The sequence below is a fragment of the Pelodiscus sinensis genome, chromosome 1 (assembly GCF_052426305.1).
Source record: "Pelodiscus sinensis isolate ZL-2025 chromosome 1, ASM5242630v1, whole genome shotgun sequence".
NCBI classification, from domain to species: domain Eukaryota; kingdom Metazoa; phylum Chordata; order Testudines; family Trionychidae; genus Pelodiscus; species Pelodiscus sinensis.
The window spans coordinates 240340228-240359610 of NC_143052.1; the positions used below are offsets into that span (position 1 = coordinate 240340228).

The 19383-nt window shown below is 48.6% G+C and overlaps 2 protein-coding genes across 8 annotated transcripts in view; both read left to right on the forward strand.

Moving 5' to 3' along the window:
• LOC102450376 (RANBP2 like and GRIP domain containing 4) overlaps positions 1-1741 on the forward strand; it is a 67443-nt gene extending 65702 nt beyond the window's left edge. Inside the window, exon 30 of one of the 2 annotated variants that reach the window (XM_089775403.1) lies at positions 1180-1741. In XM_089775403.1, the coding sequence (XP_089631529.1) occupies positions 1180-1485 (306 nt within the window). In that variant the 3' untranslated portion in view covers positions 1486-1741. The remainder of the gene's footprint in view (positions 1-1179) is intronic. The other variant, XM_075917913.2, reaches the window with a different exon arrangement.
• Positions 1742-8075: 6334 nt separating this feature from the next.
• The window catches only part of CCDC138 (coiled-coil domain containing 138), a 52362-nt gene continuing 41054 nt past the window's right edge, over positions 8076-19383 (forward strand). For 2 of the 6 annotated variants that reach the window (XM_075918014.2, XM_089775404.1), the window contains exon 1: positions 8076-8241. In XM_075918014.2, the coding sequence (XP_075774129.2) occupies positions 8091-8241 (151 nt within the window). In that variant the 5' untranslated portion in view covers positions 8076-8090. Of the gene's footprint in view, positions 8242-15013; positions 15075-19383 lie in introns of those variants that run through there. The other 4 variants (XM_075918023.2, XM_089775406.1, XM_089775407.1 and 1 more) reach the window with 4 other exon arrangements.

Genomic DNA, 19383 nt, shown 5'->3' on the forward strand with positions numbered 1-19383 from the left:
ATCACAAGTAACACAGATTCGGTAGGCCGAATACCTTTTCTCAAACTGACTTGCACACTTTTTTCTCATCTGTGCAGACTTGATGCACTAACTTCTGTAGATTTAATCTATGCCAAATAATGACAGTAGCCTGAGAACTGTTTATATCTGAGTGTCCAGCCAATATGGTGCTGATATTAGTACAGTTATTTCAGTACTCAGACTGAGAACCTAAACTGTCAGGTAAAGAGGCTACCTTTCTGTAACACTAGAATTCAATTATCATCCAATCCTATTGTATTGGCATATGGACCTCCCATTTGCCAATTTACAGTTGTTATTATTGGACTTCACTTCACTTTGGTTTTATTCCTGTATGTAGTAATCTCAGTCAGTATCCTCCATAATGCTAGCAATAATCCATTTGGTTGTTTACCTTATTAACTGGCCCAGGCTAGTATAGCTGTGGACTAGAAAAAATAGTGGACTAATCTGAAGGGCGTTAGTGACTTATAGTAGCTGCAGAGTGCCCTTAGTGGTTAATATTTAATTTCTCTTTGCTTGTTAACACATGGCTTAAAATAAAGGGCTTGTCTACATAGCCAGCCAGGAAAGTTAGCCCAAAATGATTAAAATTGTGAATTTGAAGTGTATTAGTGAAATCCTGTTAAACCCTAATATGAACATTCTCTTTTGGTTTTAAGTGGTCTTAATTTGGCTTTAATTTACTTTAAGGCCACTTGAATTTCAAATAGTAGTGCCCACACAGGGATTTGGTGCGGTTAATTCACTTCAAATTCACGAGTTAATTTTTCTAGATGTCCCTGTGACAAACCCAAAAAACTTATCTGCCCAATTTAGTAAAGTGCTGACATGTCACATTCAAGTAGATTTGTCTAGAAAACAGGACACCAGTAATTCACAAGCATAGAGGATTCTGTAGCTTTCACAGGTCATAAATTAGCACATAATAAACCTTGCCACGAGTGCTTACGTTTTTAGTTTTCTGTTGGCTTATGATGATCATCTGTATGTTAAGGCTAGAATGAGACCATTCTGTCTGTCTTTGTCAATATCCAGACATATGGGCTCTTAACATTTTTCTAATTCGTTTTTTCTTACCGGAAAACATACAAGTTTCCTACTTTGTAGATAATTATAGGCTTATAATGAGTTAATTCTATAAATTAATACTTTCAGGGAGGAGATATCACTAGGCAGGATGGAACAGGTGGACAGTCCATTTATGGAGATGTATTTGAAGATGAGAACTTTGAAGTGAAACATACTGGTCCTGGATTACTGTCGATGGCAAATCGTGGCCGAGACACCAATACTTCTCAGTTTTTTATCACACTTAAAAAAGCAGAACACCTGGACTTCAAACATGTGGTATTTGGGTTTGTGACGGATGGCATGGATGTTGTAAAAAAAATTGAATCTTTTGGTTCTCCCCAAGGGTTGGTGAGCAGAAGCATTGTCATCACAGACTGTGGGCAAATATAACATCACAATAGTGATTTTACAGATATGTGCACTAACAGTATAAATCAAAGGTGAGCTGTTGTAGACTAATTATGTTCAGCTTTTTTTAAATTGACATTTCTGATGTATAAATGTAAAATTACAACTTATAGAGTACTTTTTTATGTGTTAATTGACTTTGCATGTTGTGAAATAAAAGTTCAAACACTGGCATATGTTATCCCGATATTTGTTTTAAAATATGAAAAATTTAAAATTAAATCCTAGTCTTGTTAAAGCAATTGTCTTTTCTTCACTTTGGTTTGTACAAGGAATAGTACATGAATAATCTGTTTTGATTTCCAACACAGATGTATCTGTATTTGGAATACAGAATTAGCCATCATGCTTCCAAACTAAAGTAGCTCTGTGTGAGAACTATTTAGTCTTATTCCCATGGATGCATTGAAAAATAAAGAGTTGGCAACTCATTTTCCTTACCATTCTTAAGGACATTCAGCTGCAAATAAGTTGCCATCCTTGACTCTAGAACACTATAGAACATATTCTCAAAATATGGTCTGTGGATTACTAGTGGTCTGCAACTGTATTGCAGGTGGGCTTGAGGCCTTCCTCCTCTTCTGCTCTCCTCCCCACTCCTTCCGTGCCCCGCCCCAGAGCAGGGTGTTTCTCACTGTGGGGGTAGAGGAGCCTTACAGCCTGGATCTTCACAATGGGAGGAAGCAGCTCCATGTGCTTCCACTTCTCTTCCAGAGGCATGGGGCGGGGGAGGATGGCTGACACTTAGGCCAGTTCCCCCAGAGCACCGCTTCCACCTGCTCCCCTCACCCTGTATTGCTGTCTCTGGTGGTGGGGGGAGGCAGATCCTGGAGCCAGCATGAAGGGGGAGCCATCTTAAAAGCTGGCCCCCCATGGACACCAACTCCCATCTCCTCTCCCCCCCCTCAATGCTGCCTCTGATAGAGGCAGCAAAGAGGAGGTGCATGTAACCATTAAGATTAACAGATAAGTCCAAGGTTATTGGTTAATCATGTGAGCAGCTACTTGCTAACATCCCTAATCAGGGCAGGGACTGAAAGGTGTGGGGGCTCAAAGCTAAGGATGTTAAATATCGGTTATTTTAGTAGTCAAGTAGTTGATAGAAGTTCCATCGACTAGTGAATAGGCACTTCTGCATTCCTCCTCTGAAATGTACAAAAGCCCCTACTGAGGCTCTTGTACATTTCAAAGAAGGAATGCAGAACTTCCTGTGCAGCGTGGGGCCAGGCGGAAGTCCCACTGACTCTGGGCTGCACACAGCGTGTCAGCTTTGAAATGTACAAGAATCCAGTGAGAGGGACTCTTGTTCATTTCAAAGCAGCAGCACAGCATGGAGCTCAGGGTCTATGGGGGATTCCCCAGCTGATCCCGGGCTCCAAGCGGCATTTCATCGGAACCGGGATCAGTTGGACTCCCCAGCTGACCACAGTTTTCATGTGATGTTTCCCCAGAATCTGGGGTCAGCTGGGGACTCCCCAGCTGATCCTGGGTTCCACGGAAATGCCGTGCTGGAGCCTGGGATCAGCTGGGGACCTTGGACTCCACGTGCAGCAGTGCCCGGGCTCAGCTGTGTGGCACTGAAGCTTTGAAGTAACCCCCTCTAACTGATAAAGGCAGTGGAGTGGGGTGGGAGAATCCACCAGTCAACTATCCAATAAGCATTTGCTTATTTGCTAGTCGTCTAGTCCTTACCCGACCCCCTACCCTGAGTAGGGATGTTGTGGGGGGTGCACAGTAAGAGTTGGGGGTGTGAGGCAGTTGTCAGGGTAGAGGGCTGGGAGCATGGGGGGGTACAGGAATCAAGGTTGGGGTGTCTGAGGAAGGCTGAAATTTGTACCTGGACACTGCTTGCTTTCCCCTTCCTGTCAGGGAGTGAGAGGAAAGAGCACAGTGTGCCTGCATTCCTCTGGCTTGGGAGTGGAGGGTGCTAGGATATGAGTGTCCCAGTATGAATCTCAGGCAGCAGGGGTTGTTTGCCCTCACTAAGTAGTGCCAAGGGGTGGGCATAAGGCTGGGACAGTCCTGGACCAGTAGAGCAGCACAACCCCAGCCAGCTCCTTTAACCTGTCTGCTGCTCAGTATGGTAGCCTCCAAGAGAGCCCCTGGGAATACAACTGGTAGTGCACCCCACCTTCTGCAGCCAACCACCCCAGTCTGTCAGCTCTTTCTTACCCAGTTGGCACACCTGCATGCACCAGCTTACTTTCACCTCTGCACTCACCTAAGATGTAAGCAAATGGCAAAGCAGGGGCTTGAAGTTGGGTCTTCCACATCTGAATCTTGGGCTGTTTGGCGGCCAGCATGAAGAGGTCTCATCTTTACAAGAACCTGAGAAACCTCTATCACTAAAACTTAATTGGAAGTGGTGAACAATTTTGATAAATTGGCCTGTTGCAACAAAGTTAAAGAAAGATCCCTGGTGACCTTTAACTATAATCCCTTAATGCCATGAAATGACAACCAAATAACTGCACTTGTCATGCCCGGAGGTTTCCTGAAATTACTGCCCATGCCAAAATTATGGATGGTTCAGTGCATGGGAGGTGATACATAAATTTGGCTTAATACAGAATTTTAGGGCAATAAAAAAGTTAGCAAAATAAGAGAAATTCTCATTTATCATGTTAGCAGGGGTTGCTACTGCATTTATTTCATCTTTTATCTATGCTGTCCTCCTTGATGCTGCCAGTGGAGTGTTTTGCAAGGAATCCAGAGACTGGCTTGGGATGCTGGTTGGGGTCTCCCCTTGGAATCACATGCAGCTGCTTATAAAAGTGGCATGACTGTGGCAATGATCCAGACAGCTGTTTGCCTCCTTTGTCTTCTGATATGACGGCCTGAGCTCATTTTCATCTGGCATTGCTCAGTGTCCCTTGTGTATCCTTTCTCCTTCATGCCCTTTACGATCTTAGCACAGATATCTGGTTTTTTTTTCCCCCCTGGTATGTAGTTCTGTAAGATTGGATTCCTCTCCCACATAGCAATGAGCTCCAGGATTTTCTGCAGGTGCTATGGTCGTTCTCATTTGCAACCCTGGGCATTCATGGTCAGCTGTACTGCTGAGGTGTGTTGCCTGCTCTGAGGTCTGCTTGCCAAGCTGGCCCCACAGGAAATGAAATTCAATTTTATCCAGGGCTCTTCGCGTGCACCTAGAGAGCACCAGAATTGAAAGTCCTGGCCAGAGCAGTCACAGCTGAGACACACCTCCCAGACGCAAAGAACACACGGGGGATATGTCTATACTCACGGCTTCTTGCGCAAGAACATCTTGTGCAAGGGTTCTTGTGCAAGAAGTCTTGCGTAAGAAAACATTCACACTGCCATGTGCGCGCTGTGCTTTTGTGCAAGAGCTCCCATGGCAGTGTGGATGCTCTCTTGCGCAAGAAAGTTCCGACGGCCATTTTAACCATAAGGCTTTCTTGTGCAAGAAATCCCTGCTGAGCGTCCACACTGCCCTCTTGCGCAAGAGCTCCTACACAATTACACCTGTTAAAGAGCGTAGCTTGTGCGCAAGAAACCCTCTTACCACGCCGTACTGTAAATTTCCTTGCGCAAGAGCGGGTGGGCAGTGTAAATGCTCTGCAGATTCTTGCGCAAGAATGGCCATACTTGCACAAGAAGCCGCGAGTGTAGACATAGCCCAAGTCTTCAATATCATAAAGTCAACCTTAGAAGAGCAAATATAGTGTTACTGAGTGTGGGGGAAAGCAGGAGTACCAAGATTGACTTCAATGGCCTTTTACGGTTGACAGAACAGTCTTGGTGGTCAGCTGTCATCTAAAGAAGTGGGTTGTACCCACAAGGTTATACCATCTACATATTTTGTTAGCCTTTAAGGTGCTCCTAGACCGCTTGTGGGGCAGTTTTAGAGGTTTTTTTTTCCTGTTACAGACTAACTAGGCTACCTCTCTGAAAATCTTGGTGGTGTCGACTCATTGTTTATAAAATTGACCTAATGTGGCTAAGTTTGATTTCAATTCCCACTGTAAACCAAGCATTCAAGCCTGGGATTGAAACTTAGTAGTGAAATAGCCTTCTTCTGCTCTGCCTTCCAATGCTTGCAGAGCATGCTTCCACTAGATGGCAGATGCTAGCAGTCTTGCAAGGTACCTTATTTCTCAACAGAAACAAAAAACAGGACTGTGTAGCACTTTAAAGACTAACAAGATGGTTTAATAGGTGATGAGCTTTCATGGGCCAGACCCACTTCCTCAGATCAAATGGTGTAAGAAAATTGTCACAACCATATATACCAAAGGATACAATTAAAAAAAAAACACACATGAAAAGGACAAATCAAATTTCAGAACAGAAAAGAGATTGGGGGGGGGGGGAGGGAGGTAAATGTCTGTGAGCTGTGAATTATTAGAGGTGATAATTGGGGAAGCTATCTTTGTAATGGGTAAGAATTAGCATCTTTATTCAAATTTGCATGTAAAGTGTGGAATTTAAGCATGAATGACATTTCAGAAGATTCTCTTTGATGTGAAGTCTTAAAAGGTCTTTGAAGCAGGATGCAGGTAATCAAGTCGTTGAGACAATGTCCTTTCTGGTTGAAGTGGCAAGAAACTGTTTTTTCTTTGTGATCCTGTCTAAGATCAAGAACACACATTCCTGTGCATCCAGAAATATAATTTATGCAATCATGTGCTGAAAGTGTCCGTCCGCTATGTACATTGGACAAACATCTCAGACACTTCGCCAAAGGATCAATGTCCACAAAACAGATATCAGACAGGATCACAAAGAAAAAACAGTTTCTTGCCACTTCAACCAGAAAGGACATTGTCTCAACGACTTGATTACCTGCATCCCGCTTCAAAGACCTTTTAAGACTTCACTTCAAAGAGAATCCTCTGAACTGTCATTCATGCTTAAATTCCACATTTTACAGGCAAATTTGAATAAAGATGCTAATTATCTTACCCATTAGAAAGATAGCTTCCCCAATTATCACCTCTAATATCATTAGCTCACAGACATTTATCTCCCCCCATTTCCCCACACTCCCCCCCAATTCCCCTTCTGTTCTGAAATTTGATTTGTCCTTTTCATATGTGTTCACTTTTTTTAATTGTATCCTTTGGTATATATGGTTGTGACAGTTTTCTTCCACCATTTGATCTGAGGAAGTGGGTCTGGCCCATGAAAGCTCATCACCTATTAAACCATCTAGTTAGTCTTTAAAGTGCTACACAGTCCTGTTTTTTGTTTCAGCTGCACCAGACTAACACAGCTACATTTCTACCATTATTTCTTAACAAAATACAGGACTATGTAGCACCGCGGGCGCCATGGCGCCCGCCGGGGGATTTCTGGGCACCCGCTGGAACATCTGGGTTGGCCCCACCCCAGGCGTGCGGCACACGCATGGTGCCGGCTCCAGGCCCGGGACGCATGGGCGGCCCCTCCCCTGGTTATGCGGCACATGTGCGGTGCCGGCCTGGGGCTCGTGGGTGCCCCGGGCGCGCGGCCCATGCGTGGTGCTGTCCCGGGGTGCGTTGCCGGCCCCTGCCCCGGGTGCACGGCACATGCACAGTGCCGCCCCCGGGTGCGCCGCTTGTGGGTGGCCCCGCCCCGGGCACCCGGCAGCCACGCAACGTTGGGGACCACTGATGTAGCACTTTAAAGACTAAAGATGAGCTTTTGTGGGCCAGACCCACTTCCTCAGATCAAATAGTGGAAGAAAATAGTCACAACCATAAATACCAAAGGATACAATTTAAAAAAAAATGAACACTAACACGGCTACATTTCTATCACTATTCTATTTCTCAACAGACATTCTTAGCTATCTATCTATAGTTTGGGTATTAGCTGGGGTGATCAGACTGAAGGACATTTAAGATTTCACTTCAGTTTGAGAATTCAGTCAGTCTTGATGTCCAATGATCCCAGGTAATAAATTAGTGTATGAAAAAAGAACAAACATTTAGAATTAAAAACTGTTACAACTGTTAAAACACAGCTGCGATTGCTGAAGCTACCAGCAGTTCTTTTAAATGATGATTGCTATTAAAACACCCATTATATAGCACAAGGCCATCCAATATTATGGAAGGTGAATGACCAGGCATCGGGAACACCCCAAATAACATTTTAAAAAGTAAGCTCCATCTCCAGTGGATAGCAGGGAGCAGGCAGGCACCGTGGAGGGCAAAGGAGACAAATGTATGAGCTGCACCTGTATACACAGGTAAACTGACCCGGGATCACGGGGGGGGAGGGGGGGGCGGATAAACTATTTCACCCAAGGAAGCGGGTGCTGAGATGCTCCATCCTGCAACGGGGTGGAAGCCCCTCGACCCTCTTCCCGTACATTTGTGCAGCCGCTCCAGGCAGCTCACCCCGCCTGGGCTCAATGTCTAGCAGCACAGCTCCCTCCCTCCCTCCCTTCCTTTTTCCCGGCTGCCACCTAGTGTTGCCAACTCCCCCGGACCGGATGGACAGGACACAATTTTGTTACACCGTCATTCGGTCCTTCCGGTCCGGGAGACCTGGCAACCGCTGGGCGCGCTGTCTAGCTTCTCACCACGGGCAAGAGCGTCAGCAGTCGCGCCTCTGAGCGGCGCGGCGCGGCGCGGCGCATGCTCAGTGCTGCCCCAGCCGGCGGCCAACTGACGGGCGGCCGATGTGCGCGAGACGGCGGCGCGGCTCATGGCGAGCTCGGCGCTGAGCGGCTCCGTGGAGCGTCTGCGGCGCCGCTACCTGGGCGGGGGGCCCGGGCCGGCCGCGGGGGTGAGAGACGCCGGGGCGCGTGCGGGGGAAACCTGGAGTCGGGGGGCGGAGGAGCTGGGTGGCCCCCGGGCCGCTCCCTGCAGCGACATGTGCCCCCCCCATTCGGGACCCTGGGGGCGGGTCTGTGCATCCCCCCCCCCCCACGTACCCGCCCAGTAGCTGTGGGGCACGAGGCGGGGACCTGCCTCCCCGCCCCCCACGTGTGACACTGGGCAGGCTCGTGGTGCCCCACAGGTCCATGGTTCCGTGTCCCTCTCTCACTGCTCAGCGTTGGTCCTGTCAGGGCTACTCAACACACGGGGGTGGGAGCCAAAACAAAACAGGAGTCAGAATCATGGTCTTCTGCTGATCCGCGCTTTAGTGGTTACATTCCTGGTCTGGCATTGCGCATTAAAAGGGCTGTGGTGGGTAGAAATCAGGTGACTATTGCGTTTTATGAATATCAGCAGATCTGACTTAAATGGGGCCTGCGTGTTGTGTAGTTTTGCCTTACTCTTTGTATTTGTGCCTGTCAGTGTGAAAGAAGCCATTTGCATCTATTTACATATACTGTATATTTGCATGTGTATCAACCACACTTAAGTTGTGGCCCTCAGCATGTGCTGTGAGTATCGTGGTATCAGGGGCTTCCAAAGTTGAATAGCCCTGAGTTACGTCCTCCAAAGTAAGGACTCACCAGGCAGTGGCAATGGGGGCCACTGAGTCCTATGGAAGCTTTGTGTGACCTGGGGATGAAAGTAACTTAACGTTTTGTACAGATACTGTCCTAGTGCAACCCAGGTCCCTGCCAGCTCTGTAAATAGCTCCATGCTGGCTTTTGTTGCAGCGCATCTAGCTTTTGCTGGAGCTGAGCATTAGGGCACACCCTCTTACTTTCACCTCTCCATGTAGGCTTTTGTGTGTTGTGTGTCAGCATGGTTGAATGGGGTGGCCGTGGAAATAGGTGCCTCCTTATGTTGTCTTTCCTTGTTCGTAGGCAACTGAGTGAAATAACAGCACGTACAGGCAGGCACGGGGCACCAGACTCTACTCAGCACTTTGCACGAGTGAGCCCTGATGTCTATGGGACATCAGGCATCTATTTTAGGGTACTTTGTAGAACCCATCATGCTATCTAAGGACTTACTAAATAAATACACAAATCTGTGTAACAACTGTACAATGAGAAATGACTGCTAGTTGGTAGACTTGTGGCATGACAATACAAGTGGGTTTTGGGTAGGGATTTGAAGGAGGATCAGTTCAGACAGGTCATTGCGTGCATCAGGAGAGTGCTGAAGAAAGAATAGGAGCATATGTGGTAGGAAGAACATGGATAAGGGTGATAGAGCAGAATAATGTGCTTGAAGATTAGCACATGAAGCTAGAACTTGATATTATGGAATAGGAAGAACTAATGGATTGAAAGAGAGAGAGAGCAATAGGCAGTAATATGTAATTTTAGCAGCTGCGGTTTGTATTGGTTGATGATGAGACAGAAAGATTTGGTTGTCATGAAGTTGCAGTAATCAAGAGATGAAGCTTGGATGAGAGCTTTAGTACAGAAAAGAAAGGTCAGATATTAGAAATGATATGTAAGAAAGTGACAATTTGGATAGACTTAGGGGCAAGAGAGCAGGAAGAGTTAAAGATGTCTGTGAGGTTAAAAGTCTAATTTATGGAAAAGATAGTGATCTCAACAATTGTCAATAAAGGGGCAATGAAAAGGGTTGCTGTTGAATTAGAGCCATATTATAGTGGTAGGGAGAGCTGTTAGTGATCCTTATGTTAAGAAAACTTAACATTTTCCATTCTTGGGACTTTTTCTTTGAAGAATGTGTATACCTTATTGTTTGTCAAAAAGCCATTGATATTTGACAGAGAGAACACCTTCAGGTTAGCCATTTACTTTTTCTTTGTCCCATAAAAATGCAGTTCAGCTTTTGGCAAGATATGAACTATTAAAAATTGACATATCCTTTCTCTCACTTGAATGCCTCAGCAAATACATTGGCAGTGTGCCAAAATAACTGAAGACCTACATTTTAACACCAGGATTTTGCCAAAGGAGCAAATCAGAACCACACGGTTACAACACTGTAAAATTTCAGGTTTAAACATCTGAAAAGATTAAATTTATCCATTTTTAAATCCTATGGCTGTGAACTTGGCCATGATGGACTATGAATTTCTCTCACTTGAATGCCTCAGCAAAAACGTTGGCAGTGTGCCAAAGTAACTGAAGACCTACATTTTAACACCAGGATTTTGCCAAAGGAGCAATAGCAATCTGTACTAGTGGGGAGCAGAGGGTATGGGGCAAATGGAGAGGAAAGCTCTCTGGACTAGAGACAAATGGATGGCTCCGGTGACCCATTCTGCTCTCTTAGTGAATCGGATGGGGGCAGAAATCAGGCTGGATTTTCCCACCCCATAAATCCACCTTGATCTATTTTCTCAGGCCTCTTCCTCAACCCCTTGGGCACTACATGGGCCTTGAGGCCTTCCAGCTCTCAGGTGAGGATAAAGCAGGTGAGCCCACTGGCAATCTTCTGGCTCTACTAGGAAATGTTAAAAAGCATGGGGATGGGAGGGGAGGAGTTTGGTAAATGTGTAACCAGTGACATTTTCAGTGGTTACATGTTTACATATGGGGGGGGGCAGGTGACTCCGTGGGAGCCGCCTGCCCTTCCCCTCTCCATGCTGTTTCTGTATCCGAGGCATCCGCGTGGGGTGGGAGGAGGCAGGCAGGAAAGGTTGGAGCGATGGGCTGACATCTAGGACTGTTTTTATGGTTACTTAATTTAGTTATGCCTATTTGCTTGAACGGTCCTTATTTCTCGGGCCCTACTAAATTCATAGTCCATTATGGCCAACTTCACAGCCATAGGATTTAAAAATTGATAAATTTCACCTTTTCAGCTCTTTAAACCTGAAATTTTACAGTGTTGTAACCGTGGGGTTCTGATTCAAAAGGAGACGGGAAAGGGGGTGGGGTCAATAAACCTGTTTTAGGGGGATCGTGGAATTGCCACCCTCATTTCTGTGCTGTCTTCAAACTGGACTCCAAAGGCAGCAGGCAAAGAGATTCTTGTAGCCTCAGGAAGTCCTAAGACAGTGGTCTCCAACCTTTTTACACCGAAGATCACTTTTTAAATCTCAGAACAGGTGAAGATCTACCGCCCCGCCCCGCCCCTTTCTTGAAGCCTCGCCCTCTCTATTCTCCTCCTGTCCATCACTTGCTATCCCCAGCCCTTACTTACACACTCTGATAAACACTTTATTTTTAAATTATGCGATATATAAAATTAAAATCACGTGTTTATAGTTATGAAATTAATGGTCTGTTTTTTATTTATGCTATTTAAATCTAAAATGAAGTATTTATAATTATACATTTTGTGGGGACAGAGTTCTGCGGCTGGGGGTAGGGGAGAGGGAACAGGGTGCTGGGAGGGCAGAGGACAGGGTTCTGCAGCAGGGGACAGGGTGCCAGTGGGGACAGAGTTTGGAGAGTGGGGACGGGAATGGGGACAGAGTTCTGTAGCTGGGGACAGGGGAATGGAGACAGAGTTTGGGGAGTGGGGACGGGAGTGGAGACAGAGTTCTGTAGCTGGGGACAGGGGAGTGGAGTCTGGGGAGTGGGGACAGGTTGCCAGTGGCAGCAGAGTCACCTGCATTTGCCTCCTCCCAGGATTCTCTCTCCCTCCCCCCGCGGGAAGCCAGCACATGCCTCCTCCGGGCCCCCTGCAGCGCAGGGTAACCCCAAGCGTGCCTGCCCCGGGGCTAACCCCCGCCTTCCGCGGCAGGGCCAAACCCCTGCGGGAGCCTGCCTCGGGGGCAACCCCCCCATTCCGTGGCGGGCCAAACCCCCGGGGGAGCCTGCACCAGGGGCAACCCCTACCCCTCCCGCGGCAGAGCCAAACCTCCTTTCCAACCCCCATGCGCGGCCAACCCCCATGGGCGCCTACCCCGGGGTCAAACCCCACGGCCCGGCCTGGCCCGGCCAACTCCCTTCCCTCCCACAGCGCGGCCAAACCCCGGGACCGACTCCCGCTCCCACGGCGCAGGGAAACCCCTGCGCCCAACTCACCCCTCTGGTGCCGGCGGTGCAGGGAAGCCTCAACACTCCTTCTCTAGGGCCGACACCCCCTCCCTCAGCACGCAACAGAGCTGTGGGAGGGGGAGCAGCCCGCGCACTTCCGGAACCCCCGGAAGTGACGCGGGCTTCAGAGAGGACTTCCGTCCACCCCGCGGGAAGTCGGCACTACACTAGAGGTAGGTAGTGGGGCTTCTCAGGGGTGGGGAGAAAATGGGGGGCGGGGTTGCCCGAACACCTCGCGATCGACTGGTCGAGGTAGAAGTGGATCTGGGTCAGGTCCCTCCCCTCACCACAACCTCTAGAGCAGTTCGCAGATCCTGTCCTTCCTTTGCCCAATTGGAAGTAGGAAGTCCCCTTTGATAGGACCCACTCTATAATACAAGGAAGATATGATCCAACTCCACAGGTCTCCTCCAGCTGCAGGAACCTTAGGCTGCTCTGTCTTAGTGTCCTGCAGCAGGGGGAGGTACTGAAGGTGGGTCTGATCTGGTCCCTGCCGCCAGAACAGCTTGCAGGGAAGGGACAGGTCCTGTCCTTTCCCTGCGCGATCAGATGTAGGAATCTCTTTTTTTATGGGGCACTCCTAGAATAAAGGAGATACCAGATTCTTCTTTGAGTGCTTGCTCGTGTCCATTCCAATTAGGTGTGTGTGCACCGCATGCACGGATTTCAGAGCTTTTTCCCTTAGCACTCAGTATCCGTTGGCCCAGCCAGGAAGCCCCCTGAAGTGGCACCGGTATATATGCCCCTGCTGGCCCCTCAGTTCCTTCTTACCGCCTGTGACAGTAGCTGGTGCGCTGTTTAAAACTGATAGTCCTTATCCTTAGTTCTGTATATAGTTCTCTTATCTCTTGAGTGTTGTTTTACTAGTTTATTAGTAGGTAGTTACTGTAAATAGTTGTGCCATCCAAATCTAGCAATCCTTCACCTAGCAGCATAAAACCTGCGTGGTTGACAGGGCTAGAACAACTTTGCTTGCAGGAGATGCAGAAGATGTTGCTAGAGAGTAGAAAACCTTCAATGAGGGCACTGTACGAAGCCAAGTGGATGCGATTTGCCTTGTGGTCAGAGCAAAGGGAAATAAACCCGATGCATGCCACGATCCCCCTAATCTTGGATTATTTGCTACACCTCAGACATCAGGGCCTCACTACATCCTCCTTGAAGATGCATTGCAGCCTTTCACCCTAGGGAGAGTCACATGTCCACGTTCGCCAAAACAATGGTAAAATGCTTCATGAAAGGGGTAGACAGGTTGTTTCCCAATACTTTCCCCTCCTCTGGTGCCATCCTGGGATCTTAGTTTAGTCCTGATGGGTCTCATGAGGGCATCTTTTGAGCCATTTGCCACCTGCTCTTTGAAACACCAGTTGTGGAAGGTGGCTTTCTTGATTGTAATCACCTTGGCAAGGGAGGTCTCAGCTGAGGGCCCTCACTTCGGTGCCCCTCTGCACTATTTTCTTCAAGGACAAGGTTAGACTACGTCCACCTCCAGCTTTCCTCCTTAAGGTGGTCTCAATGTTATGTCACAAGACATTTACTTGCCAGTTTTCTTCCCAAAGCCTCATGCCTCACCTAGGGAACAGGCCCTACATTGCTTGGATGTTAGAAGGACCCTAGCGTTCTATATAGAGAAGATGAAAGAGTTTTGTAAATCTCCACAACTTTTTATTTCAGTAGCTTAGAGGATGAAGGGCTCACCGGTTTCGACCCAATGCCTATCCTGGATTACCTCATGCATTAAGGAGTCCTATGACAGCATGGGTAGGCCGTGCACTCTATAAGGGCGCAGGCAACATCCACAGCATTCCTTGCACAGATACCTATCCTTAACATATGTAGGGCAGCCACGTGGTCCTCCATGCATATCTTCTCAGAGCACTATGAGATTACTAAGCAGGCCAGGGCAGATGTGACCGTGCTACAATCTGTTGTGATGTAGGTAGTGTTAGGCTTCAGTTCCACCTCATAGGGCACTGCTAGGGAGTCACCTAATTGGAATGGGCATGAGCAAGCACTCGAAGAAGAAAAAACGGTTACTTTCCTCGTAACTTGTTCTTTGAGATGTGTTGCTCATGTCCATTTTCATGTCATGTCCCTTTGTTGGAGAACTCCAACAAGAAGGAACTGAGGGGGTGAAGGGCCAGCAGGGGTATATATGCACTGATATACCAGCATTGCTCCAGAGGGCTCCCTGGCTGGCCCAACAGATACTGCTAAGGGGAAAAGCTCCGGAATCTGTGCATGCAACGCACACACACCTAATTGGAATAGACATGAACAACACATCTTGAAGAACAACAGTTATTAGGTAAGTAACCGTTTTTTTCCCCAGGGAAAGGCTTTTTTCACAGTCCCTGATGGATTTTCACAGCTGTGAAATTGGTAGTGCCCTTCTTATCACTAAGATATTTGAAGGTTTCTCAAGTTTTTAAAAATAGAAACAATGTTAGGACTCATTCCTTCTTAGATTATGGGAAAATAGCTTGATTAGTGTATAGGGTTTTTTATTTATTTGCTTATGAATGTGTCAGGATCACTTAATTTGGGAAAAATCATCTTCTGCTCAAAGTGGACATCTTTTAACAACAGATTCTTAATGAAAACATTATAAACAATAAGCATGTACATTTTAACATACATTATAATGGAATTAAAAATAGTAGCACATTGTTTTCTGTTTTCTTTTAGGATTATATTTCCTGTTCATTACAAACCAAAAGTAAAAAAGGAAGCTCCCTAATATATACAGGTAATACAACAAAAAGTATGTTTTGGATATCTTTGTTAAAAAAGCACATCAGTTCAAATCAGGGATGTTAAATATCAGTCAGTTGAATAGTCGAGTAACCTCATGTATTCTTATTGGTTAGTTGACTATTCTATAGTTCCCAGGGGCAGGGCCAGCAGCCAGTGAGCTCTGGCCTCACTCCTGAGGAGACAAACTCCCCTTGCAGACTGTCTGCTTGTGGCAGCAGCACCTATCTAGTGGACATCTGAGCTCCCAGACCTGGCGCAAGCCGAAAATGAGCTTGGCTGCCTGCCAATTTGGCTGCTAATACACTTCAAATGTAGAGCCACTACAGGGGTAGGTCCCAGACCCAGTGCAAGCCAGGACTGAGCCGAACTGCCTGCCTGCTCTACACTTTAAATGCAGAGCTGCAGCAGGGTAGGTCCCAGACCCATCAGAAGTCAGGAGTGAGCCAGACTGCTGGACAGCCTGCTAAAAAATTTACTGGTGGTTGGGGGGGGGGGGGAAGGGGATAGAGAAATGCATGTAGTCTATAGCATTAACCTGTAAGCTTTTGCTTATCGGTTAATCGACTATACTATTATATCCCTAGTTCAAATTCACTATTCCTTAAATTTATCTTAGGAATTCCTGTGATTTGAGGGAGTCGTTTTTTATTCTTTCAAAGGCTTTGTCTGCCCTACCAAATTTTGTAACCTTTTAGAAAAAAACAATGAGAACACACATTGTCATATGATTTTTGATGGGAAAAACATCCAGTTTCCATGACAAAAAAAAATTCCACCACTCTTTTTGACTACAAGAGTCAATGTAGACACTGCTGTTTGTCTTGTCTTTCTACCAGTATCCCACAATGCTTGCCCTGATCTTTCTGCTCAGTGTTCTAATCTCTGCTGTGCTATAGACACGCACCCTTCTCTTTCAAAGCTCCAGGAAGTATTTCAAAGCTGTGTGTGCTGTTCCTTTTGGGGAACAAACAAAGAGCATATCACTGGCATGCTACTGTTCTGCCTTGCACTAGGAACACAGCAGCAGGCAGACTGATGTTGCTGGGGAAGGAGGACAAACTTCTGTGCTATTTATTTCTCGGCATGGAGAGCTCATGGAGCTACTCAGAATGCTGTTCCATCTGAGGAGGCTGTGGAAAAAGTTGGAATCCCAAGAAGCACAGTGATCAGCTCTGCCTTCCCACAATATTGCACTGTGGGATACATACATATGGTGGATTGCTCACACTGTAAATGATGGTGCTCCCAACATGGACATGATCTGTAGACAGTGGGAGCAAGTGTGAACACCCTTCCTCCTCCGGACTGTTGCCTCTCGCAGCAATGTGTGTATGGGGGGGGAGGTGCCTGCGTGTAACCGTGAAAGTTAACCAATGAGCCCAGGCCGTAAACCATTTACACATTTATGTTTACGTTTTCCCTAGTGTGTATTCTACAGGAGTACTCCAGAAGAAATCTCATTGTGTTACAGGTTTGGGTGGTCTGGCAGGGGAGGAATGCTAATGCTTATGTATTTTCTCTGTGAGAAGGGCTGCAGGTAAGGAAGGTATGGGATAAAAATAGTACAGGCAGTCCCCAACTTACACGGATCCGACTTATGTCGGATCCGCACTTACGAACGGGTCTTTTCTCGCCCCGGAGCTCACGGGCGGCGGGTCGCCACCCCTGTCCTCCGGGGCGAGAAAAGCTTCTCCCGGTCTCCCTGGTCTGCTGGGGGGGGTCCAGCAAAGCCTCTGGACCCCCGCAGCAGACCAGAGACAGCCGAGCAAAACCGCCGCCTGGGCGGCTTTGCTCCTGTCCCCCTGGTCTGCTGGGGGAGTCCAGCAAAGCCGCTGGTCGCCCCCAGCAGACCAGGGACATCCGAGCAAAGCCGCCGCCTGGGCGGCTTTGCTCCCGGGCAAACGAGCAAAGCCGCCCAGGTGGCGGCTTTGCTTGGGTGTCCCTGGTCTGCTGGGGGGGTCCAGCGGCTTTGCTGGCCCCCCCCAGAAGACCAGGGGGACAGGAGCAATTTGCTGGACCCCCCCAGCAGACCAGGGGGACAGGAGCAAAGCCGCGGAGCATGCCCGCAGGGGGACAGCTCAAGCGCGCCCGGGCTGTCCCGCTGCGGGCATGCGTGTCCACGGCTTTGCTCTCCGTCTCCCTGGTCTGCAGGGAAACGGGGAGCAAAGCCTTGGAGCACGCCCGCAGCGGGACAGCCCGGGCGCGCTTGGGCTGTCCCACTGCGGGCGTGCTCCGCGGCTTTGCTCCCCATCTCCCTGGTCTGACCAGCAGGTCTGACCAGGGAGATGGGGAGCAAAGCCTCGGAGCACGCCAGCAGTGGGGCAGCCGCGGCGCGCCTGGACTGTCCCGCTGCCCGCATGCTCTGCGGCTTTGCTCCGCATTTCCCAGGTCAGCAGACCAGGGAGATGGAGCAAAGCCGTGGAGGACTTGGGCGGTCCCGCCACCCCCGTCTCCCTGGTCTGCTGGAGGGGGGGGGGTGCAGTTAGTGCCCCCCCGCCCAGCAGACCAGGCTTTTCTTGCCTACCCCTGGGGTGGAGCAGCTGGGGGCTGCCGGGTTGGTCCCGCAGCGCCGCTCCGGACCAACCCAGCAGCACCGCAGCTGCTCTGCCCCAGGCATCCTGATTCAGCCGCTGCTGGTCAGTTTCGGCAGCGGCTGAATCAGGACGCCTGGGGCAGAGCACCTGGGGTGCTGCTGTGTTGATCCAGTAGCGCCGAGGAGCCGCGCTAGTGGAGCAACCCAGCAGCACCCCAGCTGCTCTTCCCCAGGCGTCCCCAAGTCAGCCACTGCTGAAACTGACCAGCGGCTGACTACAGGAAGCCCGAGGCAGAGTTGCTCTGCCCCAGGCTTCCTGGAATCAGCCGCTGATCAGTTTCAGCAGCAGCTGACTTGGGGACACCTGGGGTTCTTAAGTTGAATCTGTATGTAAGTCAGAACTGGCATCCAGATTCAGCCGCGGTTGAAACTGATCAGTTTCAGTAGCGGCTGACGCCAGTTCCGACTTACATACAGATTCAACTTAAGAACAAACCTACAATCCCTATCTCGTACGTAACCCGGGGACTGTCTGTATTGCTCTCACAGTGTCTAAAGAGCTCCAGTAGCTGGATGTTAAAGGAGAACACTACTACCAATAGGCTACGTCTAGACTGGCCCCTAATTCCGGAAAAGTCATGCACAGCAGGTAAGTCAGAATAGGGAAATATCCCCGATTTAAATATCCCCTGCGGGATTTAAATAAACATGTCCGCCACTTTTTTTCCGGCTTGGGGAAAAGCCGGAAAAAAGCGCCTAGACTGGCGCGATCCTCTGGAATAAAGCCCTTTTCCGGAAGATCTCTTATTCCTACTTGAAAATCTAGACGCTTTTTTCCGGCTTTTCCCCAAGCCGGAAAAAAAGCGGCGGACATGTTTATTTAAATCCCCTGCGGATTTCCCTATTCTGACTTACCTGCTGTGCATGACTTTTCCGGAATTAGGGGCCAGTCTAGACGTAGCCATAATGTTTTGGGGGAGAGCAAGGGTGAATATAAGTGGCCCTAGTACTGCACTACAGTCTTACTTTCATCCATAGAATAAAAATTAACTACATGCACACCCCACTCCTGGTAAGTGTATAGTATATCTATGACAATCTTGTTATATATGTTTGAGGAGGTGTGTCAGAGAGAAGCATTTTGTTATTCTTGGCACATAAATGAGAACGGGTCAGTTGGATTGTGTGAAATAGAGTATGTGTTTTGTTTTGAGGGGGTTGATTTGTGGGGAGATCTTTGAGATGGGTAGTGAATATTACCTTGCTATGTATCAATATGTTGCTTTTATAGCTATACCATAAAGCAGCATTTTCCAAACTATGGGCTGCGGCCCGCTACCGGGCCGCAGGAAAACACTACCGGGCCTCAGAGTGGTTGCCGGGGTGTTCTGCACTCCCAGAGTGCCCATGTGGCGCCGGGTCCCACAAGCCCTCTGCCGGCCTGGGCGGAGTCTGCAGCCGGATGTTCCGGCTCCTGGCAGAGTCCTAGTTAGGGGAGGAAGCGGAGGGGAGAGCCGGCCACCGGAAGCAGCACTGGACGGGAGAATTGGGGAGGGCTGGGGAATTTGGGGGGCCGGTGGAAGCAGGGCTGCTGGGGGACGCAAGGTTGGGAGCAGGGAGCTGGCCGGGGAAGATGGGATGGGGGTGGGGAGAGAGAGAGAAGCGGCCGCCAGAAGGAAGGCTGGACGTGGACAGCGGGGCTGGCCAAGGGAGATTGGGAGGAGAAGCGGGGGAGAACTGGCTGCCTGGGAGGGGATTGGGGGAAGTG